The 27,896-nt window shown below is 42.7% G+C and overlaps 1 protein-coding gene across 1 annotated transcript in view; it reads right to left on the reverse strand.

The window, feature by feature from the left end:
- TRIP4 (thyroid hormone receptor interactor 4) overlaps positions 1-27,896 on the reverse strand; it is a gene marked incomplete in the record, with an annotated part of 1,109,057 nt that overhangs the window by 179,134 nt on the left and 902,027 nt on the right. Inside the window, 1 exon segment of the mRNA XM_044077489.1 lies at positions 20,395-20,486. Coding sequence (XP_043933424.1) covers positions 20,395-20,486 — 92 coding nt within the window.

Consider the following 27,896-nt stretch of genomic DNA (forward strand, 5'->3'; position numbering starts at 1 on the left):
AACTGAAAGTGATTTGTTTTCAGCAAGAAATGCAAAAATATCCTGGATGTCTTGGTAATTCTAATGTGGAGATAGGCATCTTGGAGGTTTATCAAACACATCCCATAGTTTGCCTTCAGACAGGGCAAAACTACTTGCACAATGACTGTTCCAAATAGGGTCTTAATATAGTGATTTAGGGCACTGGGATTAAAAACTGGCCTGAGGTCTTTGGTTTTCTTTGGAACCAAAAAACCTTGATTAAGTTCCTGACTCTCTCTGGTCTGCTGGAACCTCCTGCACAGCTCTTTTTTTCAAAGTGAGTTGACATATCTCATTCTGCCACTTTGCACTAGTAGGGTGCTAGATCCAGAAGTGGCAGTGCTGATGGGGAGGCAAATTTGGATATATTTTCTCTCACCCAGTTGTCCTGAGTGACGGCCATCCAAGCAGCTGAATGGAAGACAAGCAGTCCCAAATGTCTCCAAACTGCAGCAGCCAGGCAAACCTTCAGGGACGATCAGGCTACTTGCCTGAAAACAGACCTCCAAAGCCTGTTTTTTGTGGACCTCCTCTACCTCTGGGTTGGCATTTGTTGAAGGGGCCACCTCTACCCTAGCTCTCTTGTCACAGGAGTCAAAGGGTTGCTGCTGTAGTTTTCAAAGCCATAGGGACTTGGACCCTGATGCCTGTTGTAGGATTTTTTTTTGAGTCTCAATCCAAATGCCCATGTCAGGCAACATCTTCCTTTCTTTCTTGCTCACACTTCTGCAGTTTGTCTTTCACTGCAGGTCCAAATAAAGAGGATCCATCATAAAGGGTATTGGTGAATGACATCTTAAAGTTATCCACAAAATCACAAAGGCCGATCCAGCCATGAAATCTCATAGTAATGCCAGTCTCCATTGCTCTGGCTGTCCCATCAGATGCATTATTTAACAGTCTCATGAAGAGGGTGGAGTTGTTTAACACTGTGGCCAAGTAACTAACTTCCAGTATTCAGGAATGGGTGGCTTTTGCAAAGAGTCCTGCTCTGCTAAAACTCTTTGGCAGAGATTCATGTGTGTCAGACAGTTCAGTGCTCGGAGAACAAAGGTACACAAAGCATAGGAGACGCTACTCCATTCTGTCCAATGCTCTAAACACCTTATTCAGTGGGTGGATGGCAGCAGCTTTGTCTTCTGACAGTGCTCTCCTGGTGGCTGCAACTACAATAATGGATTCCACCAGAGGGCCCTTGGTCCAGTAATGCCTACGATTAGAGGGATTAATTATCTTGTCTGTCTTTTGGGGGATAGCCTCAGTGTATTACAGTTACTGCCATATTCTCCTAGCAGATGACTGTAGAAGACTTAAAAGAATAAGAGATCTGTAGGAGGTAACACTCAGGAGATAAACGGGGAGTACAGTAAGCCTCAAACACCACCTCCTTCCCCTGAAAGGGAAGATCACTAGGCAAAGATCTCCTCTAGCACATTATTTCAAGGATTTTACCAAACACTGAGTCTTTTGGAGGGGAAGGGGGGGGAACCCTCTCTATCATCCAAGTCCACATAGGAGGTTAACGAATCTGTGGAGGAGTCCATGTGGCTCCTTTTCAACTTGCTTTACCTGGGAATATCTGGGGGGGGGGGCTCTTCTAAATCATCACAGGACCCAGAGCCTGTGGAGGCTCTATGTGGTTTTCCATTCTACTCTGTGCATGCAATGACTAATGAGCTGTCTGAAGGACTGACTGCTGAGTGGCCACAACTGAAGAGGACATCAGTGGAGGCTCTGTAGGCCTTAAAGAGTAGACAATCATCCTCTCTTTAACATCAAAGGTGGACTCTCAGTCTATCATCATCGGAGATCCTAGACCCAGTGCCAGATTCATCCTCATTGAAGTGGACATAAATGGCACCAAATAAGAAAGAACCTACACCAAAGACTTGGATGGCTTTGAGAGAGAAACTGGTGTCACCATCTTGAAAGCCATGGACTCTTACATGAATAGTGTCAAACAAGCTGGTGCCAAAGGCCCAACATCAAGTTGTTAGCTCAAACTCAAACAGCGTTGAAGATTTCAGCATAAAGTCAGTTGGATGAATAGTGGGAACACTGGCTGAAACAGAGCACACAGGCTCTGGCTAATCTCTCAGCTTTAAAACCACTGGTACACCCAAACAAAAACTAGGGAGAAGGTAGTATAGGGAACTGGGGGCTATTGCAATCCTCCTTGGACACTGAAGGAGGAGGATGAAATAACACCAGTCTTAAAGTACAGTTTTGTACCTACCATAAATGTAGATGTTCGAGTGCTAATACAGCTGCAGTAATCACATATGGGTTCTCTGCCGTCAGGCGGGTCCTCGGTCGGCCGAATTCCAAAGTCTAGGTCCGGCGTCGGTTGTTGTCACTTTCTTCCCTGACGTCAGTGCGGCAGGGGTATATAAGACACAGCCGATGCCATATTCTTCAGTCTTTTCTTGCCCCAGATGTCAGGTGCCCCCAGAAGAAAGGCAATACATAAATTATATATATATATATATATATATATATATATATATATATATATATATATAAATATATTCAAGCAATGCAATGTAATCAAAAAACAGTAGTTGCAAGCAAATACACCATAGCAGGATAATCAAATTAGGTTGTATGAGGAGGTGTTAGCCACTAATCCTTTTCCAAGAGGGGAAGGAGGGAGGGAAACCTGTACTGCAGCTGTATTAGCACTCGAACATCTACATTTATGGTAGGTACAAAACTGTACTATGTTCATAGTGCATACAGCTGCAGTAATCACATATGGGTAGAATCCCAAAGCTACGCACAGGGTGGTAGGCACTAGGTGGAACTGGGATGAGCCAGAATGCCCTGCAACACAGCAGTGGCAAAGCCTGCTCTAGTTTTGGAATATAAAGGCAGGTGGTAGTGTTTTGTGAAGGTATGCATAGAACTCCAAGTGGCTGCCTCCAAAATATCTTTGGTAGGAACTCCTCTGAGGAAGGCTGTAGAGGTAGCTGTGGCCCTGGTGGAGTGTGATCTGATGCCTGTAGGGACAGATTTCCCATGATAGGAGTAACAAAATCGTATGCAGTGGCCTATCCATTTTGAAATTGTCTGTTTGGTAACAGGCTTCCCTTGAGCTCCCACAGCATAGGACACAAAAAGTTGTTCTGATTTCCTGAAAGGCTTTGTTCTGTCCAAATAATAACGTAGATGTCTATGGATGTCTAAGGAATGTAGCAGCCTTTCCCCTTTGTTTTGAGGATTGGGGTAAAAGGTAGGTAAGTGTATGGCTTGATTTAAAGCTACCCTGGATACCACTTTAGGCATAAAAGACAGGTTGGTTCGAAGGGAAAACCTGTCCTGATGGAAGATGAGAAAGGGCTGCACAGCCATGAGGGCTTGTAGTTCCGAAACCCAACGAGCTGAAGTAATGGCCAGAAGGAAAGCTGTTTTCCAGGACAAATATTGCAAATCTGTTGAGGCAGCTGGTTCAAAGGGAGGCAATGTTAATTTTTCTAAAATGTAATTAAGATCCCAGGCTGGCACTGGTTGTTTCCTTGGTGGTCTTATATTTTTAGCCCCTCTGAGAAACTGTCTTAAAAGTGGGTGAGAGAATAACGGTGGATCCGTGTTGAATTCTGCAGAAATGGCTGAGGCATGGATTTTTATGGAGGAAAAAGAAAGTCCACTGTTCAGCAGCTCAGCTAGATACTGTAATACCAGAGTCAAATTCAGTTTTCTAGGGTCCTGGCCTTTTTTCTCATTCCAAGAGCAAAACCGTTTCCATTTTGCGGAATAAGCCTTTCTAGTAGATGGCCTTCTGGCCTCCAAAATGACGTTCTGCACCTCTTTGGGGAGTAGGGTCTGTTGTGGAGTTAAGGAATTTTCCATGCAGCGAGATTGAGCGTTTTCAGCTGACTGTGAAGAGTTTTGTAGCTGTGCTGAGTCAGCAGAAGAGGCATTAGAGGTAGAGGCCAGGGAGGAGTATGTGTTAGGCTCCTCAGGAGTGGGTACCAGTGCTGCCTTGGCCAGTCTGGAGCAATCAGTATCATCTTCGGTCTGTCTGCTCTTGCTTTCAAGAGCACCTTGGGCAGAAGAGGCAGAGGTGGGAAAGCGTACACTGTCCATGCTGTCCAACTGAGGGCGTCCACTCTCCAGGCCTTTGGATGAAAGGTCCTTGAACAAAACTTTTCCAATTGATGATTCCTGTGGGAGGCGAATAGATCTATGTCTGGCCTCCCCCACTTTGGATTATCTTTGTAAACACCGGAGGATACAACTTCCATTCGTGCGGATCTGTCATATTTCTGCTTAGATTGTCTGCCAGCGTGTTTTCCAAACCTGGCAAGTACTGTGCTTGAAGTTCGATTTGCCATTCCAGAGCCAAGTTCCAAAATGTCATGGCTAGTCTGCACAGGGGGTATGAATGTGTTCCTCCTTGTTTATGTACCACATTACTGTGGTGTTGTCTGTTCTTATCAATAATTGTCCTGGATGCAGGAGGTCCTTGAATGCTGTAATTGCATTTATCACTGCTAGCATTTCTTTTTGATTGATGTGAAGGTGCTTTTCCTTTAGGGACCATTTGCCCTGAATGCACCTGCCTGTCATGTGCGCCCCCCAGGCGTAATGTGAGGCGTCTGTTGTGATGACTTGATTTGCTTGAGGCTTGCAGAATGGGAGACCTGTGTTTGTTTGACATGCTTGGACCCACCATAGAAATTCCTTTTGCAAACATGGAATTATTGGTATTATTATTTCCAACTTGTGGCTGTGTTGAGACCATAGGTTTTTTAGGTACCATTGAAGTTTTTTCATATGCAACTTTGCACATGGGATTAAAAGAATGCAAGATGCCACGAAGCCCAGAGCCTGCATGATTTTCCTTGCAGTAAGCCTGGTACAATTTGCTAGTATTTTGAAGTACTGAGTTAGTTGCCGTTGTTTTTCTGGCGTAAGGTAGGCCATCTGGGTGTTTGTGTCCAAGTTGGCACCCAGGAAAGTTATTTTCTGAGATGGTGTTAGCCTGGATTTCTCTTTGTTGATTGTGTATCCCAGAGAATTCAGTAACCGTGTTGCATAAGCCAGATGTTCCAGAAGAGTGCGTTTGCTGTCCGCTTGGATCAGGCAGTCGTCCAAATAAGGGTAAATTTGTATCCCTTGAAGTCTGCAGTAGGCAATTACTGATGCCAGGCATTTCGTGAATACTCTGGGTGCAGTAGATAAGCCAAAGGGCAATGCAGAGAATTGATAGTGGATTAAACCTGCAAGAAATCTGAGGTATCTTCTGCAGCTTTGTCTGATTAGGACATGCAGGTATGCCTCCTTGAGGTCCAATGTTACCAGCCAAAACTCCTTGCCCAGCATGGGAAGAAGCTGCTGCAATGTGAGCATCTTGAATTTTGGTACGAGTAGAAAAGTATTTAGGATGGATAAGTCCAAAATGGGTCTCCAGTCGGTTCCTTTCCTTGGTACCAGAAACAGTCTGGAATAAAAACCTTGACCTTGTTCGTGAGTAGGTACCTCTTGAATAGTTTTCATGTCCATGAGTTTTGAAATTTGTATTTGTGCCTCTGCCCATTGATTGTGTGGCAGGTTTGGCATGCCTCTCATTTTTGGAAGAGTGTGAAAATGAAATCTGTAGCCTCTGTTTATAATGTCCAGGATCCATTTGTCTGTTGTGATAATATGCCAATTTCTTGTAAATAATGCCAGCTTTCCTCCCAAGGGAGCTGCCAGCTGAGACTTGTTTGGCATGAAAAGGAGGAAGTCACTGGGTTTGTTTTCTGTATTGTTGTGCACTGTCTTCGCCACCTCTTGGTGCTGGAGTTTGCCATTGTCTGCCTCTATAAGATCCTTGAGATTGTCCTCTGCCCCTTGTGCGCCTGTATCTACCTCTTTGGGACTTGTCCGTGGCTGGAAAGGACCAGTTTTTAGAAGGCCAATTTCTGCTAAAACGAGGTGGTTGTACCTGTAGAAAAGCCTTGACAGTTTGCATAGATTTTGCTTTTTCTTCCATTTTCCGTAGTATCTCCTCAGCATTAGTACCAAATAGTACATCCTTTTGTAAAGGAGCATCTAGTAGTTTAGCTTTAACATGATCAGGCAAGCTTTGTTCCCTAAGCCAGGCATGTCTACGAATGACTGATCCTGTAACAGCAGCTCTACTTGAGGCCTCTAAGGCATCATAGCCACATTGTAAGGTGTGCTTACCCACTTGTTCTGCACTATGCATCATATCCTGCAATTCCTTCAAATCTGGTTGTTCAGGTTGACGCATTTTATTTCTTAATTGTGATAACAGAAACTGCTGATATTTAAGCATATGGAACTGACAATTTAAGGCCCTCATGGCTAGGGTGGCAGAGGTGTATACCTTTTTTCCCCACCTTTCTAAGGATCTAGATTCTCTTTCGGAAGGTAGTGGATTCTTGGCAGTAGAGGCCTTCATTCCCTTGGGGCCTTGAGAAATGGTTTCAGGGTCAGCATTATGGCTTTTGAAAAGAAATTGGTGAGAGTTAGGAACTCTGTAGTACCTATCAGGTTTGACTGGGGCAGGAGGCAGGGAATCCGGATTAAGACAAGCCTCCGAGTAAACATCATCAAGTATGTCCAAGACAGGAGGTATAGCCAGAGTCTGTGTTGAGGTAACAAAAGAAATTCCCTAAGCCTTTTCTTGGAATCAGAAAAGTCTTGGCCTTCCCAATGGAAGTGTTCCCTCAAGGTGTGCAAGGTTTCCCCAAAAGAAAAATCCTCTGGGGGGATACAGAAGGAATGGACTGTTCTGCATCAGAATCTTCATAAGGGGAGTACGAGTGTTCCTCTACATCAGAATGTTCTGAGAAAATGGAGCCCTGTTCAGAAGAGGGAGAATCTTCCTCCACTCTGGGTCCCTTGTTTGGAGGGGGTTGGGAACTCCTGATAAGAGTAATTAAATCCTCAGCCATTTTAAGCATCTGCTTTTTAGGCATGGGGCCTGGGGATGGGCCCCGAGCAACAGGCCTCTTGGGATGCATGGCTGATTTGGACTTAGTAAAGGCCTTAATGGAAAAGGAAGATGAGGGTCTAAAGACACCCTGGGTGGAAGTGGACCTGTCCACATTAGGAGGCTCTACACTCACAGTGGCTTCGGTGGTTGTAGTCTGAGTAAGGGCCGAGGTACCTGTTGTCTCGGTTACAGAAGACACCGCCAAGGAAGTGTCGTCGGTAGTCAGGGACTGCATAGGCGTCTCACTGAGAACCGGACCACGTGCAGCCGGTTTTGGCGTGGTGTCGGTGGAGACCGCGGACCTCGCGTGTTGGTCCTTGTGTTTTTTGGACAAAACGGTAGTCGGAGTCTCCGACGACATTTTATAATCAAAGGCTTTACCAAAATAATGTTGGGCGAACTCCGCCCGACGCTTAACAGTGCGTTTATTTAAAGTAGCGCAAAAGCGACAGCCCGAGACGTCGTTGTCTGGGCCTAAACAAGGTATGCAGAGGGAATGGAAATCCTTACGCGGTATTTGCTTCCCACAAGAAATACAATTGTTAACTTTGTCTGACATTGGTCTGAGGCAAGAAAAGTTTCCCCAACGGGGTACTTAGTTTTAAAGAAGACTTCGGTTTCCAATTTTTTGGAAATTCAGGAGCTGGCCGACCGGCACTTGCGAACTGCTTCTGCTTCGGGCACCGCACGGCAAAAAAGACTGAAGAATATGGCGTTGGCTGTGTCTTATATACCCCTGTCGGACTGACGTCAGGGAAGAAAGCGACAACAACCGACGCCGGACCTAGACTTTGGAATTCGACCGACAGAGGACCCGCCTGACGGCAGAGAACCCATATGTGATTACTGCAGCTGTATGCACGATGAACATCCTGGGTCTTCAAGAAAAGCTCTCGTCACTTAATCCCAATCCACAACCGATGTACTCTGGAAGGAATGTGCAGATAGAAAAGGGGATGGAGACTGAGGCAGGGAGACCACATAGCAAGATAGCTACTTTTTTTGAAGAGTATCTGCTGAGGCTTTTACTTGGTAACTTGACAAATTACTACTGGCTCTGAATGAACCAGGCCTGCAGGTGCAAGCTCAACATACTGAAGTCAATGTCACTGGTGATGTACAGCTTCTCGTCTAAGGAGCTTTAGTGCTGATAAAGGGCCTGCATCTTCAGATTTCCTCTTTTTCAACTTTTTCATTCTCTCTCTTTTTCTTTTTGTTACATTCTTCTAAGTTGTCCCAATTGTCAGCTTGGGATTCAGGGGCAAAAGACCTTTGAGAAGGTATTCATTTTAACATTCAGCAAGGGAGTGAGGCCCAAAGGCCATGCATATGGGTAAGTCCACCAATAAATATCCCAGCCCCAGGCAAACACAAAGATTGTGGGTGCCCTAGGGCAGGATTTTTTGGTCACACTGACCACATTTTATGAAGACCTTTTCCATTGGAAGAGCATGTAAAGGAAAGTAAGTAAAAGGCAAAAATCTTTCTCCCAAACTATAAAGTATCTCTACAACTGTTCAAAAATTAGACAAAAACAAACACTGAAAATTTTTGAGATAAGTAAAAGCAACACTGACAGGATATTAGGCCTCATCACAATGCTGATGAAAGAGCTGAGGAAACTTTTTTTTAAAAGGTAGTATTGGTAAGGGGTAGGAAAAGATATATGTGACCACCAAGTGTTATAAATTTAGTGCAAGAAAAATAAGGAGCAGTTAGCTGGCTGAAGCACAGATCCATTCGATCACATAGGCAGCAATCAAGGGCAGAATCAGCACAAGGGAATAATTATAGAGTTTTTACTGAAGGAGCAGAATCAAAGAGTAACAGCAGAAGAGCTGGACTGGATCAGATGAGTTACCCATTTCTCATCAGTAACAATGGATGGAAGCATTAATTAGTCATACAACAGAGTTAAGGGATGTGGATTTCCGAATACTGACATGTAAGTTATAGCATCAAATTAATGTTGTAATTCACTGGATAGACTTCTTATATGAAGAAATGAAAGGATATTTATATAGCCATTTATAAAAATAATAAATAAATAAATTTAAAATAACTGAATATTCTTTAAATAGTTATTCAGATAAACTATTTTAACTGTGGATAACTTTCTTCAGTTTTTCTATTCATTTTCTGACAAATGCAACATGCATTATTAATACATTAAGACTGGTTAAATATTAGTCAGCTCCATGTTTTACAAGGATATAACCCTGACAATGATCTGGTGGCCAGAGCTTAAATAGCAGCACCTGCAGGAACTTGCAGGGGAGGATGGGAATGAGCAGATGCTGTTGGCTCAAACATCGGGGAGGAGAGGAGCAATTCTAGCTCAGCACTTGGACGATACCTAGTGACATCACTAGGTGTTGCGCCCATGATGCATGAGACTGTGAGCATGTGCCCATGTGTACAGATAACATACAGAGGCATGCTCCTTTCAGCCACCAAGAAGGAAGTGGAGATCAGTGAGCAGCCACATGGGTGGGGGGACTGGGAACGGCACAGTGCCCCTTACCCGTACCACCCAAATCATGCCATGGGGTGACTGGACCAATCAGGCAGCCTTAACAGGAACAAAGGGGTTGTAACAATCTCACCTACCCTAGGGATGCCTGGATCTCACTCACCACCATACCCTCTCAATCTCTTAGAGCAAGAAATCAGGACAAAGTCATAACTCAAAATAGGAACAATTTTTAAACATTACTCTTGCAAACTTAGAATAACAGGTTTTGCATTGGCATGAATTTTATAAAGGACACAAAGTCTAAACTTGAAGTGTCTGTCATTCGCTGATTTCAGTCCTCAATGATTTGCCAGAAAAACACAATTGTTGGAGAAACCGACCAAAATATGAAAATGAGGGAATATAGCTTGAAGGTGTCTTATTTTGGTTCATCTACCTGGGTAACACTTTAATTTCATTTTTGAATAATAATATAAATAAATGTGGTCTAGATAAAGGAGGCTGGTTAATAATATGAAAGTTTTTCCTTTCAAACAATTTTCATTTCCAATTGAGGATTTAAGTATTATTCACAACTCTTGCATTTCATTGCTTCAATAACAGTAGGCAAAACTGAAAAAAAATCCACTTTTCCAACTTACATAAAATCCTGACAAAGTATTCATGTATAGTAAAATAATCTAATGGGAATCATGGATCAAATTTTATTTCTTACTTAACAGTTATAAATACACCCCTAAATCTGAAATCTTGCAGGAACTACTTCCTATCCTTACTGGAAACTTTTCACATGAAAGTTTATTCATGGCACTCTTTCAACACACGTTAAATTAGGGAAAATCTTTAAAGAAGAAAATACTAGCAAGATACATGACAAAAAAGATTAGCAGCACATAGCTTTTGGTTGTATAGTACTTGTGGCACCCCTGCACTGGCCCAGTAATCAAGGAGCCTCAATCCTCGCCACTGGCAACAGTGAAGGACGTACACAATGGGAGGATTACAAGTACACACAAAGTAAAATGCAATTTCTCTTAAGAGCACACACAGACCACAGTCTGGGGCCAGTTTCTGCCTTTTTCTCCAGATCCCCAATAAGACTCCCCACTGGCACAACTATAGAGTTAAGATATCAGCTGAGTGGCCAAGGTAAGACCTCCAGTGCCCTCTCTGTCCAACCAGTACTTCATGTCCCTGCCCAAGTAGCTGACACACATACACACTTTGAGATTTGATTTATATACAACACACACACGCACGCACACACACACCCCTACCTGGGGAAGGGTGGCACAAGTTTACTAGCTCTGCCCCCTTCTGCTCTGACTATAAGGTAGTCCCGACTGCCACCAGCCACCCTTTATCAGTTACTCTAAGGCCCTTACCAAAGGGTATCCAATGCTACTGTGAAATGTTAGTAATAATCCAAATAGTGTTTACCAAGACTTGCAAGGCTATTTAGGAGTGGCCTGCACAGTGTCACTAAATACATATGACAGTACTCTAAGAGCTTAAATATGTCTCACAAATAGCCATAAAGATAGGTTTAAATATATTTAACAATAAATAATAAAAGAACAAAACTCAATAAACAAACACAGTTACTTCAGAGTTCAAAATTCCAAAGACATGCATCTGGAGTGTTTCTCCCGGGCCTCCGCTGAAAACAGGCTCTGTGGAACCTAGTCGGACATTCCCGGTCAACAAATGTTAAATAAATAAATAAAATCACAGGAAATATTTTAAAACAACATTGCAGGACAGTCTCAAATAAATACAGAAAACATCTAAACTAATCTTCACTATATTCCTAACTATATCTAAAAGAGATATTATGCCCTAGAAACGTACTTTCAGAGTCAGGCAACTGCAGATGTGACGAGTGGATGTTCTTGTTAGGTCCACGACAAAATACAAAATGTCCAGTCTCTCTGAGAGAGTTCTTAATATCAAACATTACTTCTGGGTATCCTGGATGCATCACTTTTTATCACCTGACTTCAGTTCCCAGGTTAAACCAGAAACTAACAGAATTTTAACATCCCTGAGTGAGAAATACATATCTCTCAGATGTTTGCTCAGAACTGTGTATAGCTGCTAGGAAGTCATAAAGCAATAAAACACTTTAAATTTTAAACCTAGTAATTACTTTTCTTTCCAGACAACAGAAAAACGTTTAGCTCTAGGCACTGCATCTGCTTCTGCACTGAAACCAACTTTTATAGCACAATCGTAAAGCACTTAATTTCAACTAATTTTCTTGAAGTTTTATAAGTTAATCTTCTATGTTTCAACAGGGTATGCTGTGGTTACATTCTTGAAGCTCAGTACACAACATACAGTTCTGTATAAATCATATCACTATTCAAAAATGAGATAGAATTTACAAAATTCCAAACAGCTGAGCTGGCAGTGTCACATTTCTCCACTCCCGAAAACTCAAGCTTGTTTTTCAAGTGACCCCATCTGCATTGGCATTGCTAACCCCACTGCGGTGCTGCACTGTCATATCATATGCTTGCAACCCTAGGCTATACCTTTGTAACTTGGCATTTTGCTGGCTGGCTCGATGTAGCCATGTTAAGGGATTGTGGTCTGTAACTACAGTGAATTTCCTTCTATACAGATAAGGCTGAAGTTTCTGCAGTGCCCACACTATGACTAGGTATTATCTCTACAGCTGCATAGCATTCCTCCCTGGGTTGGAGTCTATGACTGAGCACCCAGTGGTATATCTCAGTCTACGACTGAGATATACCACTGGGTGCTCTTTTTTCTTTAAGGAAACCTGGCTAATACAGCTCCCACCCCATGGTTTGAAGCATCCACCTGCACAACAAATTGTTTGCTGTAATCTGGACTGGCTAACACAGGGGGTCCTCCCAAAGCTCCTTTAAACTTCTGGAATGCCCACTCACATGCTGTGGTCCACACTTCTTTATCAGGCTCGTTTTTCCTTGTCAGGTCTGTCAGAGGAGGAGCTATGGTACTATAATTGGGGACAAACTTTCTGTAGTACCCTGCTGTCCCCAAGACTGCCCTCACCTGCGTTTTGGTAACAGGGGCAGGACATGCCTGAATGACTTCCACTTTGGCAGGTTCTGGCCTGATCTTACCACTCCCCACTCTATGTCCCAGGTAGGAGACCTCTGCCATACCCATCTGACATTTGCTGGGCTTAATAGTCAACCCTGCCCTCTGTAGTCTGCCCAGCACCTCCCTGACATGTTGAAGGTGCTCTTGCCAGGAATGGATGTAGATGGCAATATCATTTAGGTAAGCAAGGGCAAAATCTCCTGCTCCTGCTAGGATACACTCTACCAGCCTCTGGAAAGTTGCTGGGGCATTTTTCATCCCAAAGGGGATCTTCGTAAACTCATGCAAGCCAAAATAAGTCACAAAGGCTGACCTCTCTCTAGCAGTGGGAGTCAAGGGCACCTGCCAGTAACCTTGGCAAGATCAATAGTGGTAAGATACCTAGCCCCACCCAGCTGCTCTAGGGCTTCATCTTTCCTAGACATGGGGTAAGCATCTGACTCTGTGTGACTATTTAATTTCCTGTAGTCCACACAGAACCTGGTGCTGCCATCTTTCTCTGGTACCAGCAACAATGAAGAGGCCCAGGGACTGCTGGACCCCTGAATTAAACCTAGTTCCAACATTTCCTGGATCTTCTCCTTCACAGTCTGTTTGACTCTCTCAGGCACTCTATTAAGGGGCCTGCTTAATAGGCCTTTGGGGTCCTGTATCCAACATGGTGCTGCACCAGGTGGGTGCACCCTGGTTTCCCAATGAACATGTCCCCAAACTCCTGTAACACTGCTTGGATTTCTCAAACCTGGGTACGGGATAGCTGCTGGGACATTGCTAAACCTTCCACTGAGGTGTCAGTCCTAGCTCACTAAGGAGATCCAGTCACCAGGTGCCCCTCAAATTCCTCCTGCCATCCACTGCAAATACTCAGCACAAGGGCCTCCTTATCATGGCAAGGCTTCATCATGTTAACATGGTATAATTTGTGCCCCTGCTTCCTGTCTAGCAGTTCCACCATGTAGTTAACATCATTGACCATCCTTACCACCTTGTAGAGTCAATCCCAAGCTGCTTACAGCTTGTTGTGTCTGACAGAAATGAGAACCATTACCTGCTGTCTTACAGCATACTCTCTAGCTTGACAATTCCTGTCATACCAAACCTTTTTCTGCTGTTGGGCTTCTGCCAGGTTCTCTTGGTCCAAGCCCATGAGTTCCCCGAGCCTTGTCCTGAGGTCCAAGGACCTATACCGCAACAGACTCCTTATGAGATTCGCACTCACCCTCCCACTCATCTTGAATCAAATCTAGAGGTCCCCTCACCCTATGCCCATACAGCAACTCAAAGGGTGAAAAACCTGTGGAATCCTGGGGAAACTCTCTGTAAGCAAACAGATGGGGCAAATATTTGTCCCACTCCCTCTTAAACTAGTCTGCAAATGCCTGTAGCATCGTCTTGAGTGTAGAGTTTAACCTTTCAACAAGACCATTAGTGTGGGGATGGTAGGGGTGGGTCTTTAGGTGCTTCAGTACTTTCACAGACAAGCCAGCAGGCCTGATATGAAATTGGCACATCTGTCAGTCAGTATTTCTTTTGGGAAACCTACCCTGCTGTAAATCTCTAACAAAGCATTTGCCACCTTTTCTGCCTCAATGGAGGACAGAGCCACTGCCTCAGGGTATCTGATAGCATAATCTACTACCACTACGATATACTTTTTCCCTGTGGAACTTGGGGTACTCAGAGGGCCCACAATATATATAGCTACCCTCTGAAATGGCTCCTCAATCACAGGCAAAGACATCAAAGGAGCTTTCACCTCGTCTCCTGCCTTGCCTACCTTTTGGCACTGTTCACAGGTCCTGCAGTACCCTGTTACATCTCTGGAAATCCCACGCCAATAAACGTTCTGCATAATACGTCTCTTTATACATTTTATGCCCATATGATCTGCAAAAAGAATACCATGGGCTATGGCTAGAAGTGCCACATGGTAGGCTCTGGGTACTACCAACTGCTGTATTCTCTCATCCTCTAGCCCTCCCTCAGGGATCCACTCTCTATACAGTAACCCTTTGGCCCAGTATATAGATTCACCCGTCTTTGACAATTAAGTGCCTCACTAGCTACCTCCCTCAGGCCTTGTAATGTAGGGTCTGAGAGCTGAGCCTGTCTCAGCTCTCTCTTGGTAACCCTTCCCAGCTCCCCTTCCACAGGAAGTTTGGTATTCTCTGACAGTGGTGTCTCACTGTCAGCCTGGGTACTCCTACCCACCTCTGCCCTTGCAGTCACTCTGTCCAAGGGAACATCAGTACCCACAAGCAGTTGTGGCTCACCTTCAGTCTCACTGATGTAACCACCTCACCAGTCCTGGCTTCAAGTGTGCAGTCTGTCTGGTCTCCCCCAGGCTACCAGACCCACATGCTTGTCTCCAAGACTGACTGCGTGTAACTGCATGCACACATGGTACTGAATTATTAAAATCACTCCATATCAGGATATCCTCAAACACGCCTACTTGCTGGCTTCCTTTTCCACCCTCCCAGCCAAGGTGAGCCCTAGCCAAAGGTATTTGAAATGGGGTCCCTCCTAAAGCTCTGACTGAAGTAGACTGCCCAAGCAAGTAGTGCTTCTCTGTAACCACTGTAGGCTTCACAATGATTAGGTCAGAGGCTCTCTCTCAACAGTGGCCTCTTTCCTACCCACTAAGACAGGGTATAACCTGTTGTGGTAGTTTGGTACTACTGTTGTCTCGAGACAACTGACTGCTAGCATTTTGTCATTCCCACTTACTGGCTCTCCCATCTTTTGTTCCCCACCTTGCCTCGTGGACATCTATAGGCTGTATGGCCCCACTGGTTGCATTTAAAACATTTAACATTTGGTCCTGGACGTGTACCTGGACTAGTGGCTTCCCCTACTGGCGGACTCTGTTGGGGTAATCTGGGCTGCCCACCATGGGCTCCCTTAGACCTAAGAACAGCACTGGGTGTCCCTTCCCTGTGCAGTGATGCTCTGCTTGCTAGGTACAGGTCTACCTTCTTCCCCAACTTATCTGCAGTATTGCATTGTCTATCAGCTAATCAGATTCTCATGTCCTCAGGCAAAGTGCTAAGAGCTTGTTCCCTCACCAAAAGGTCTGCCAGCCCTTCAAAAGTGGTGACCAGACATCCACTCACCCATTTATGAAAATAAGTGCTTAGTTCAGCAATATATTCACACACACTTTCATCTGCCTTGCGTCGATGCTCACAAAACTTTTTTTCTATAAGCTTCAGGTGTTAACTTAAAGCTTTCCAAAAGACAATTCTTTACAACATTATAGGTTCATAGTTTAGTACTAAGCTAACTGCCCTTGCGAGCCATTTTAAGCCTAGCCAATTATCCCTTGTGAGACTCAAAATCTGCACCTTGTGTTTGTAAGGCAAACACCTTAGCCATTAAGCCACCCTCCCAACAAAAAATAGACAGGTTCCAGGAATGGACATACCTTATACTTCTGGATGGGGTGGGGGATGCAAGTTAGTGGCCATAATGCGTGTGTGTAGAGCAGCCGTGCACTACGTGTTGGCAGTCCACAAATATCACTAAAGTGCATTAGGCACATTTAGATATGGTAATTGCACTGTATGTCCATTCATAGGAAGTTGGAGTATTATAAAATTTAAATAATCAGTATCAGAGAATTTAGAAAAAACAGTTATAGCTTTACCATGGAGTAAGGGGGTCAAGAACCATACCCAGAGCCCTTGGTCAACATTATATTGTTTACACACCCTTTCAAACACATGAAACTATCAAAATGATCCCCCTCTGTAAATTGTGGAATAAATTTACGGACCTTTTTTGCATCTGTGGTTCAGTTACTCCCTCCCCCATTACCTCCATGACTCTGGCAAAGAGTCAGCATCTCCTTTTCATGTTGCCTCTGCCTCCTCTCATGCTCAACTTCCAGGCATCGCAGCTCCTCATTTTCCTCAGCCTTCAGACTTTACAGTTTCTCATTTTCCTCAGTCTCTCTGCTGTCTCTATTTCTAAATGGTTGGCCTCCAGCTCAAGTCTCCAACTCCGGACGGATTTTTAAGTCCTCTGTGGAAAGGTTGAGCTGTCTATTTTCTGAGAGTTGTACATCTGCAAGGACAGTCCCATTGTCCTCCTGGTTGCTATCCTGTGATGCATCTGTGACTAAAAGTGCAATCATGTCTGCTTTAGTCAGGTTGGCATGCACCATCCTTGTCAGCTTGCCATACTCTTCTGCAGACATGCTTGCCTGCTCTCCCTGACTGACCAAGCTAATAATAAAAAAAGAAATTGTGATATTAACTCTGAAGTTTCACTGTGTGGCTAATTGAGAGTACAAACACCTTCAGTGACCACTGTACACAGGCTACAGGAATTCAATATCCACACCACTACAAGCCAATTAATGTGTGATGTGGCTATCTCACCACTGTCAACCAATTAATATGTGATGCGGATATCCCACCACTGCCAGCCAATTAATATGTGATGTGAATATCCCACCGTTGCCAAGCAATGTGATGCCCCAGCACTGGCCCAGTAATCAAGGTGCCTCAATCCTCACCACTGGCAACAGTGAGGGACATACGCAATGGAAGGATGACAAATACACACAAAGTAAAGTTCAATTTCCCATAAGAGCACACAGAGACCACAGTCTGGGACTGGTTTCTGCCTTTTTCTCCAGATCCCCAACAAAACTCCCCACTGGCAGAGCTACATGGTTGAGATCTCAGCTAAGTGGCCAAGCTAAGGCCTCCAGCACCCTCTCTGTCCAACCAGTGCTTCATGTCCCTGCCCAAGAAGCTGACACACACACTTTGAGATTTGTTTTATATACAAAACACACACACCTGGAGAAGGCTAGCACAAGTTTACAAGCTATGCCCCCTTCTGCTCACACTATAAGGTAGTTCCAACTACCACCAGCCATCCTTTATCAGCTACTCTAAGCCCTTAGCAAAAGGTGTCCAATCCTACTGTGTAATGTTACTATTAATCCAAATGGTAGTGTTGACCAAGACTTGCAAGTCTATTTAGGAGTGGCTTGCACAGTGTCACCACATACACATGCAAGTACTCTAACAGCTTAAATATGTTTCACAAATATCAGCCACAAAGATAGGTTTAAATTTATTTAATAAAAATAATAAAAGAGCAAAACAATACAATATAAACAAACACAGTTACTTCAGAGTTCAAAATCACAGGAAATATTTTAAAATAACATTGTAGGACAGTCTCAAATACAGAAAAAAATAAACTAATCTTTACTATATTCTTAACTATATCTAACATAGATACTATGCCCTAGAATTGTACTTTCAGAGCCAGGCAAGTGCAGATGTGATGAGTGGATGTTCTTGCTAGGTCCAAGACAAAATACAAGATGCCCAGTCTCTCTGACAGAGTTCGTAAATTAATATCAAACATTACTTAATGCTGGGTTATAGCCTGGATTACATCAGTTTTTGTCACTTGAATTCAGTTCCCAGGCTAAACCAGAAAAGAACAGACTTTTAACATCCCTGTGTGAGAAATACATATCTCTCAGATGTTTTGCTCAGAGCTGTGTAGCTGCTAGGAAGTCAAAGCAATAAAACACTTTACATTTTAAACCCAGTAATTACTTTTCTTTCCAGACAACAGAACAACTTCTAACTCTAGACATTGTGTCTGCTTCTGCATTGAAACTAACTTTTACAGCACACAATCATAAAACACTTAATTTCAACTTATTTTCTTGAAGTTTTGTAAGTTAATCTTGTATGTTCCAGCAGGGTATGCTGCGGTTACATTCTTGAAGCTCAGTACATAACATACAGTTCTGTATAAATCATATCAATATTCACAACTGACATCGAATTATTTACAAAATTCCAGATAGCTGGGCTGGCAGTGTCACAGTACTAAAAGAATTTTGGATTAAATTTCAGTTTGGACAATTTTTGTGTGCATATAATTTTATATAATTTAGTTTTACTTAATGCATCTATTCCTAATCAAGTTAAGTGTGTTAACTCCAGTTTCTTCTTTTGCGACTTTAGTAAGAAAGACAATTACTCAAAAACTTTAAATAATCCCTTCCATCTAATTTCACACAGTTATTATACATAGTATATAATAAAGAAATAAGACTGACATCTAATAGTTACATGTTGAATTATACATTCAGGTCAAGATTAGTACTGGTATTACATAATCACTATGAAGATACTATCAATACACATTAATTCAGTAATTCATAAACTGTGGATACAGGACACCATAATAATTAGTAACATTATCAAGTAATTAGACTATGAAGAATTTATTTCGTTAAAAATATATGCCATATGACAACAAAGTTTACTTTTACATTTTGCAAAACAATAAATATGCTACTTTTATTAACATCAAATAGTAAAACTCAATATAGAAATGTTTGGAAAAAGTTGGTGTAATTCACTCTCATCACTAATGTGATCTATTTCTAGACATTGAAAACAGATAGTGTGTGTTCGTTAGACAAAAGTTAGATTCCCCAAAGTGAACATTTTACATATTTAATTAGTGAAGTATTCCAGCATATTAGGATACCCTGGAATAAAATGAGTAGGAAAGTCCCACTTCCAGGCACAGAGTTACACTTGTATGACATTGTTGTATCTGTAGAATGTCACATATCATAATGAATGCCCATCTCCTTCACTAATCGCATACCAATCATCCATGATTGTACATCAATGTAGCAGCCTTGAGATGGAGACCACTCAGTAATAAGTTGTCTTAATATGGTTTCTAAAGAAGAAGATCAAATAAGGGGAGTCAAGACAAGAGGCAAATTAAAAGAATAATGAGCATCAAAAATGGAGTGTGGAAGAAAGGCTAGTCTCGTGACTAGGTACTTGCTCATTTGAATAATCACTGTTTTCCTAGAACTGTATATACAATTAATTATGAGTAAAGGAAAATCCATTCTAAGGAAGACACTTTTGCAGAATACCTTTACCAATTCTGGTACCACTTTATACTTAGGGTATGAAAACGGTTCCAAGAAGCTGTCTTGCACATCTATATCAGTGGAACATCTAAGGAAGCAGCCAAGGCTGCTGCAGAATACCAGGTGATTGCAGACTGAAGTCCTAAATGTTGCTACTTACCAAGCTTTGGGAAAAAAGACTGAATATATACTGTAAACAATCATATTGGCAGGCCTTGTGGCCTCTGCATATAACCACTGACTTTTTATGAGGTCATTAAAGTGATATCCCTTTTTCTTATCTACAGTGTCCAATTGTTCTCCATAGATCTAGATGGTGCTGATTAAAATGTATTCAGATAGCACACTGCACAGAAACTTTTGGCAGCACTCAACACTGCCTTTTCATGGAAAGAGGTATGATTTTCTTAGTTTAAAAAGGCTGGACCTCCAGCTATCCTACTTGTTGTTTTGATGACAAAGAAAATGGCTCCAGTTTTGTATACTTGCAGATCATTCAAACCTATAAAACTATGGCATATTTTACAAAACAGAAGTGTGACATGTGAAAATGAGACTCCTATTAGTTTGAAAAAAATACACTCAAATTCAAATAGAATAACTCTGAATTTTAAACACGCTGTTACTCTAAGAATTTCTCTAACAGTAAAAATATACAACCAAGGTCAATAACTGACAACTATATTATGTGAAACCATGTGTATAATGTAATGCAAACAGGTAAAGCATTTACTACTTTCCAACTTAACAGTGAAAAATACCATAATACATGGTATGTAAAAATGGTGAAGTTGTACTTCTATAGTCAAAAGCAACAAGAAGCTGTTTATAGCTATTGTGTAAAATAATATTTTTTTCCTTTTACTTGGAAACTCAAAAAAATCGAATTCTTTCAGCAAGCCACCGACATCTTACCTGTTCTTTGTACTGCTCTTGAGAAAGACAGTCAATCAGATCCACACAACCCAGCAAGCATCCAGTTGGATAATCCTGGGGGAAATTCACACCTGTAAATACAAGTATGCAACACTCAATCATAAAATGAGAAAACTTGTTAACTCAGCACAAAGTGCTCTTTGTATTAACAGACTGCAGCGACACAAAAAAATTAGAAGTCAGTACATGTCACTATACAGTTCACATAAGACTGCCAAAGTGAAATTAATGAAACAAAATGTACAGTATGCTGTGAAATAGATGACAAATAAAAATAAGTTATGTACTCACAATAATGTTCCATGTGATTTGTTCATCTCACCTTCATTCTTACTGATGGATAGGGTCCCAAGCACCATCTTTCTCGGGTGGCTCATGGGAGAATGTTCTTCAAGACAGTGGAACCTAAAGAAGCCCTGTCCCTAGAGGCCTTGTCTACTTTGTAATTATGATGAAGGTATGAGGCCTTGACCAAGTAGCTGCTGCACAAATAGTTTCTAAAGGTAATTTAGCCGTAAAGGCTGCCTACCCATCAGTAAGAATGAACGTAGAGCTAGAACAACTTCACATCATTAGGCTACTGAACAGAGCTACTGATTCACAACTTAATAGCTGTTTAAGTAGCATATCTAATGATCTTGGTCTCAGTTTATGGCTATGAACTCAAAGATACCTGTGGGGGAAAAGTCAACTCTGTGGTATAGAGCGATAAAGCCCTGACTTCATCATGCATTCAATGAACACCTTCAGGAATGCATGGATCATGTGATCCCAAATAAAACCAAGACCCAATCCTCCAAAGGCAGACGTCCTGTCTGGTGGACCCCAGCCATAAACAAACTATACAATAGACGGAGGAAGCTACTAAATGATAGAGCAAAATCCCAAAAAGGGAAGGCATCACTGATCAGTATTAGCAAAAAACTACGGGCACTCATAAAATTGTCTAAGGCCAGCTTCGAGAGAAAAATTGCACAGGACACTAAGGATAATCACAAGGCTTTCTTTAGTTATGTTAGGAACCTGGGTGGTAATTCCCAGATATGCTCAGAATTAGTCCAAAATGACAAAAAATACACCGAACCCACAGACATTGCCAACATCCTAGCTGACAGGTTCAGCGCAAACTCCCTCCCCACCAAAAGGGCAAATATCTATCCCAGCAGAGTGCTGCCCCTGACATCTCAGATGCTCAGGTAAGAGCCGCCTCTCCAAAGCAAAAACACAGCATCAATGGGACCAGATGGTGTCCCGGCTGCCCTACATGAAATCCAAGAAGAGCTAAACCCAAACATAAAACTACTGTTCAATCTCAGCCTTACTACAGGATATGTGCCCAAAGAGTGGCGTACAGCAACAGTGGTCCCTCTCCATAAAGGTGGTGCCTCAACGGATCCTGGAAACTATCGCCCCATAAGCCTGACTAGCTTGGTCTGCAAAGCTATGGAAAGGATCATCATGGACCTCATAAATAAAGATATTGGGGACCTACAGACACTGGATCCTACCCAGTTCGGCTTTGTTAAGGGCAGACCCTGCCTCTTAAACCTGGTTGATTTCTTTGAAACAGTCACCAAGGCCATTGACGAGGGGAAGGTGGTCCACACAGCCTACCTGGACCTTGCAAAAGCCTTCAATACAATACCCCACTCGGGCATTATAGATAAGCTCACCAGCTTAAATATAAACCCCTGTGTCACTAGATGGATTGCAAACTGGCTGAAGGACAGAACCCACATGGTTAGAATTGCTGGAGCCATGTCAGACTCCAAACCAGTTACAAGTGGTGTCCCACAAGGCTCAGTCCTGAGACCTCTCTTGTTCGGTATATATTTCTTGGAGGTACAGGCCAACACGGAAGGACTGTGGCTGACCAAGTTCGCAGATGACTGCAAACTGGGCGCCATAATCGACTCTCCAGCTGACACAAGCATCCTCCAAAAGGGCCTCAGAAACAGACAACTGGTGCCAGAGCCATGGCCTCAAGCTAAAATGCCAAAAAGTGTATAGTCATCCCTTTTGGCAAAAACAAAGTGCCCACAAATTACCACATAGGTGGTAATCCATTAAGTACAGAAGAAGTAATTAGGGACCTGGGGACCCAAGTTGATAGCAATCTCTCATTTGACAACCACGTGGGCAAAGTGGTTAGAAAAACATTTTATATAGCCCACCTAATCATGAAGGGATTCACATCTAGATCAGGGGAGGTCATCGTGCCTCTTTACTCATCCCTCATCAGGCCCATAATTGAGTACAATGCCCCTTTTGGGATGTACCTTACCAGACACCTGCAGCAACTGGAAAGACCCCAAAAGTACCTCACCAAGAGGATCAAAGGGCTCAAACAGATGCCATATGCTGCCCGGTTAAAGAAACTCCAGCACTACTCAGTGGCATACCGCCTGTTCAGAGGCGATCTGTGCCTGACGTATAAAGCCATGTCCAGCCTGGAATTAATGGACATGCTGCACCTCAGAAAATCCAAACCCCATTGAGCTACGCGCTCGAGAGACTTGAACCTCAGCACTGAAATAAATAGGACATGCTGGAGGGACAGATTCATAACCCAGAGGCTCCCTTCACTCTGGAATAAAATCCCAGTCCAGGTTAGGCAGAGTCCCTCATTGACTCTCTTCAAGAGGAATCTTGATGAATGGATGGGAGATTGTAGGTTTATCCCGGGTATCACTTCTGTGTCACTGTTAGAGAGAGGCACAGTATACTAACCTCGAAAAAGGGCATAGCAAAATAAATTTAAAATGGGTGGCGAAAGCCAAACACATTCTGGCTAGGCTTATAAATGCCCTAGGGCAAATAGCCTAGTATGAACCTATGAACCTATAGGTGATCCGAGTTCATTTTATCAGCTTGGGTATCTGTAAGACTTGACTGGGGAGGATGAAATCAAATCAACAACCCTTCACAGCCAGTGAAGTTTCTCTTTGCAAACATTCATGTAACCACTTCATTTTAATCACCACCAACTCTGATTTTTATACTGACTTGAATATACAACATTTTGTTCTGCCAGCAGGGGGCGCTCAAAATTGCATCTCTCAATCTTAGCCCTACAATAAAGGCCTAGGCCTGACATTTTCAAGTAGCAAGTTCAGGTAAGGGCTCCGTTTTCTAATGTGCAGATAAATTATTGGCACGGATATGAATTTCAAAACTTCTTGATTGTGTTATTTATGTGACATTCATTAAAAATAACTTATAAAAGCTAACCATATTGAATGCTAAGCATGTATAACCTTATGAAGCAGACTGCATTCACACAAATCAGCAAGGTTGTGAATACTGTAGTGTGCCAAAAGCATACCCATTAGTAACATATTGCAGTGCTTTTAAGCAAGTAGTTTCACAGTCTTTAACTACATCTAACGCTTAAATAAATCCTGATAAAGATCCAGAAGAATCATCTGAAAATTGATGCAATAAAATTGACAATAACACCCTACACTACATCTTTTGATAAAGGTCCAGAAGAAGAGGCCACTACTTCAGAAAGCAGGCCTCATGTTTTCTTAACATCCCTAATCCAGTAGAATCTCTAAATATGCAGTGTCCATCATCTGTGGCAATAAAAGATAATCACACTACTAAACATACAAGGAAACAGTGCCTCCACTTAATATAACAGCAAATGTCCTACTGATAACTGTTGCAAAATTTCAATAATGTTGAGTTATCTCACTGAGGTAACCTAATGTCCGGCCAGGGTACTAAAGCCAAAAAGCCTTCCTTACATTCACACGTACAATGTGTAACCGAAGCTTGCAGTAGTATGGAAATGTAAGTGGATGTAGGAGCGTGAGATTTTCAGACTAAGCCAGGAGACTTGCAGACACCAAAGATAAACACCTATCATAAGGATTAAGGTCAGCTAAGAGGAGGGAAGTATGGACATGGTTCCCCCCTCGGTCCACAAAAATTCAGGGGATCAATACTAGAAAAGAAAAAACGGAGGAGGAGGGTGGGAAGTATTACTGCAACAGTGATCAGTAGGACATATACTGTTATGGTAAGTTCTTACACAACTGTACCAAGTCCTTCAGACCACTGTTACAGTATTCCACTGTTATCAGATGACTCCCAAAGTTTATCAATTAGAAAGGGTGGATGGACCAGGAACAGATGAGCTGTAAATCTAGACAGTACCAATCTGTCAAAAGATGCTATAGATCAAGAGAGAACATCTACTCTGTAGTGTTTTATGAACGTGTGCACAGATGACCAAGTAGCCATCTCTAAAATAGCCCTGGAAATTTCTTTTTAAAAGACTCCAGAAGAAGAAACAGCACTAGCAGAATGGGCCTTAACTGGACAGGATAATAACTTGTCATGACTGGAATAACAAAAGGATATGGACTTGGAAATCCAGTTGGCAAATGTTTGCTTGGAAACAGGATTACCCAAGCATGGATTCCTGGAAAGAAACAAGCAGCATATCCATGTCTTCCGAATGTCTTTTGCCTTATTCAGAGAGAATTTAAGTTGCTGGTGCTGATCCAAAGAATGCAGAAGTCTTTCACCATTGTTTTCAGGGTTAGAAAGAAAGTAGATTAGCAGCCTAGTTGAGAGACAACTCTAACCACTTTAGGCATGAAGGAAGGATTGACCCTAAGAGATACCCTAATCTTTTGAAAACTAAGGAGGGTAAGGTGCTATTATGCTTGAAGCTCAGAAACCCGTCTGGCAGAAGCAAGGGTCACTAGTAGAATGATTTTCCAAGAACAACACTTAGATTCAAAAGCCACTAGTTCAACAGGTGGTTGTGTAAGCTTTTCCAAGACAAAGTTAAAGTACCAAGGAGGGGTGACAGCTCTCCTGAGTTGGGTCAAATAAAAGCTGTCCTTGAGAAAACTGCTTTACTTCAATTCTGGAAAGCAGGGGTGAAAAAGGGGAATGCATGCAGAAAATGTCTGATAAGTGTGCCTTGATAGATAAAATAGACTAGACCACCCCTTAAGATCTCATACAAGTATGAGAGAATAGTGGGAATCCAAGTTTGAATGGGATTCTCTGTTTTTCTGACAAGATAGATTTTTTTTCCTTATGGATATATTCTACAGTCCATCTGAGAATGTGGGTCTTTCTTATCCAACTCATTCCTCTTTGAAAAAGGAAAAAAGGGGACAAACATAAAAATATCAAATGAATAGTCCTGACAGGGAATTAGGATGCTACAGACCTAAAAAAGATTTTTTTTCAAAAAAGAACAGCTGTGTAAGAACTTACCATAACCTTAGATGTCCTTCTCTTCCATGTTGCAGTATTCTTAACCTTAGGGAGTTGCTGCCTGCAGCATTGGACATCCGGCCAGTACACCAAAGTCTTGAGTGCAGGGGTACATCCGACGCTGCATGTTAAGAGCCATAAACTGATGCCGGCTATATCTGTGACATCTGCACATACCCAATTCAAAACTGGCTGCTGCATAGAGAGCCCGCAGGGCTAGGAGGGGTGAAGCAGGATAAAACCCCTGCCAGACACGTCAGTAGTCAGAGAAAGGACTAATTTTATAATGTGGTCCACAGGAAAAGAGGGGGTAGGTGGGTGGGATTGAATACTGCAACATGGAAGAGGAGAACATCTAAGGTTAAGTTCTTACACAACTGTTATATGTCCTTCTATTCCTATTTTGCAGTATTCTTAACCTCAGGGAGAGCACCAAATCTTTCTAGGTAGAAATGTGGGTGGCTGGAAGGGGAACAAAGTCAATGAGACCCTGCAGAATGGATCTAGCAAACCTTGTTCTAGCCCTGGAAATGGAGTCTAGTTTGTAATGCTTGGTGAAGGTATGTACAGAAGACCAAGTTGCTGCCTCCAGAATTGAGGAGTAATCAATGCCCTTGAAAAAGGCTGCTGAAGAGGAAGCAGCTCTAGTGGAATGGACCTTGATGGATGAACCTAACTGCTTTCCATGAAAGGAATAGCAAAAGGCAAAGGCCTTAGAAATCCAAGAGGCAATTGTCTGTTCTTACACAGCCTTACCTAGGGCTCTGGGATGAAAGCACACAAATAGTCAATCTGATTGCCTGAAGGGTTTCGTCTTGTCTAGGTAGAACCTTAATTGCCTATAAACATCCAAATAATGCAAGGTCCTTTCTGAGGAGTTCTGAGGCAGAGGGTAGAAGACAGGCAGTTTTACTGTCTGGTTTAGGGATAGTTCATTAACTACCTGGGGCATGAAGGAAGGGTTGGTTCTAAGGGAGACCTTATCCTTATGGAAACCAAGGTAGGGAGGTGAAGCCATGAGGGATTGTATCTCTGAGACTAACAAAACTGTTTTCAAAGTACAGAATTTAAAAAAAGAAGAATGGGCTGGCTCAAAGGGAGCTAGTGTATGTTTTTACAGCACAAAGTTAAGCTCCCAAGAAGGGGGAATGGGCTTTCGAGAAGATCTGATGTGAAGGTCCCCTTTTAGAAACAGTTTGACATCTAACCTGGATGCCAGGGGAGGTGTCAAGGGAAAGCAATCAGAAATAGCAGAGAGAGTCAAGTCAAAGTCAACCTTGAATGCAGCAACTCACAGAGGTAGGAAGGACCACTGGAACAGAGGCTTTAAATGGGTCCTGTTTACTCTTAAGGTGCCAATGGGAGAATCTTTTCCATTTAAATAAATAATTTCTCCTAGTACTTGGTTTCCTGGCCTATTGCAGAACACCAAGTACATCCTCTGAGTATAGATGCCTGAAGGCAATTAGAACTCTATCACCAACACTGTCAGGTAGAGGTCGAGAAGTTGGGAATGAATAAGAAACCCCTTGCCTTGTGTGAGTAGGTTGAAGAGGTGGGGTAACCTGTGATGACTGCTCTGGGCTAAAAGGAAAAGTAGGGGAAACCAATGCTATCTTGGCCAGAAGGGAGTCAACAACAGAGTTTTTGGTTTGTCCTTTCGTATTTTCAGGAGGACTTTGTGAATCAAAGGAAAAGAGAGGAAAGCATACAGGAATATTCCCTCACATGAAAATGAGGAGGCGTCCACTCTCCAGGCTTGTGGATGGGGAAGTCTTGTGCAATAGAGTGGTATCTGTCTGTTCTGGGAGGAGGCAAACAGATCTACTTGAGGAGAACCCCACCTGTGAACTAGATACAGAAACACCTCCCTGTGAAGCATCCATTTGTGGGAGGGTTATTAGGTCCTGCTCAGGATGTCTGCCATCACGTTGTCTTCTGATGGAATGTAAACTGCCTGTAAATTAATCTGTAGTGCTGTTGCCAGGGACCAAATTTGAATAGCAAAGCTGCAAAGGTAGGACTTTGTTCCTCCCTGTTTGTTTATGTACCATATTATCTGTGATGACCTTTAATGTGCCTGGCAGAAGGATCTGTTGAAAGCCATGTATTGCCAGGAAGAGGGCCTTTAACTCCTTTAGGTTGATGTGGTCCTTTCTTTCTGGAATGGCCACTTTTCCTACACTTTGTGCTGGATGCTGGTACTGTGAAGAACTTCCCCCCAATGTAGGTCTGAT

This window comes from Protopterus annectens, chromosome 7.part0, assembly GCF_019279795.1.
Source record: "Protopterus annectens isolate FY-2018-M chromosome 7.part0, PAN1.0, whole genome shotgun sequence".
Taxonomy (NCBI): Eukaryota; Metazoa; Chordata; order Ceratodontiformes; family Protopteridae; genus Protopterus; species Protopterus annectens.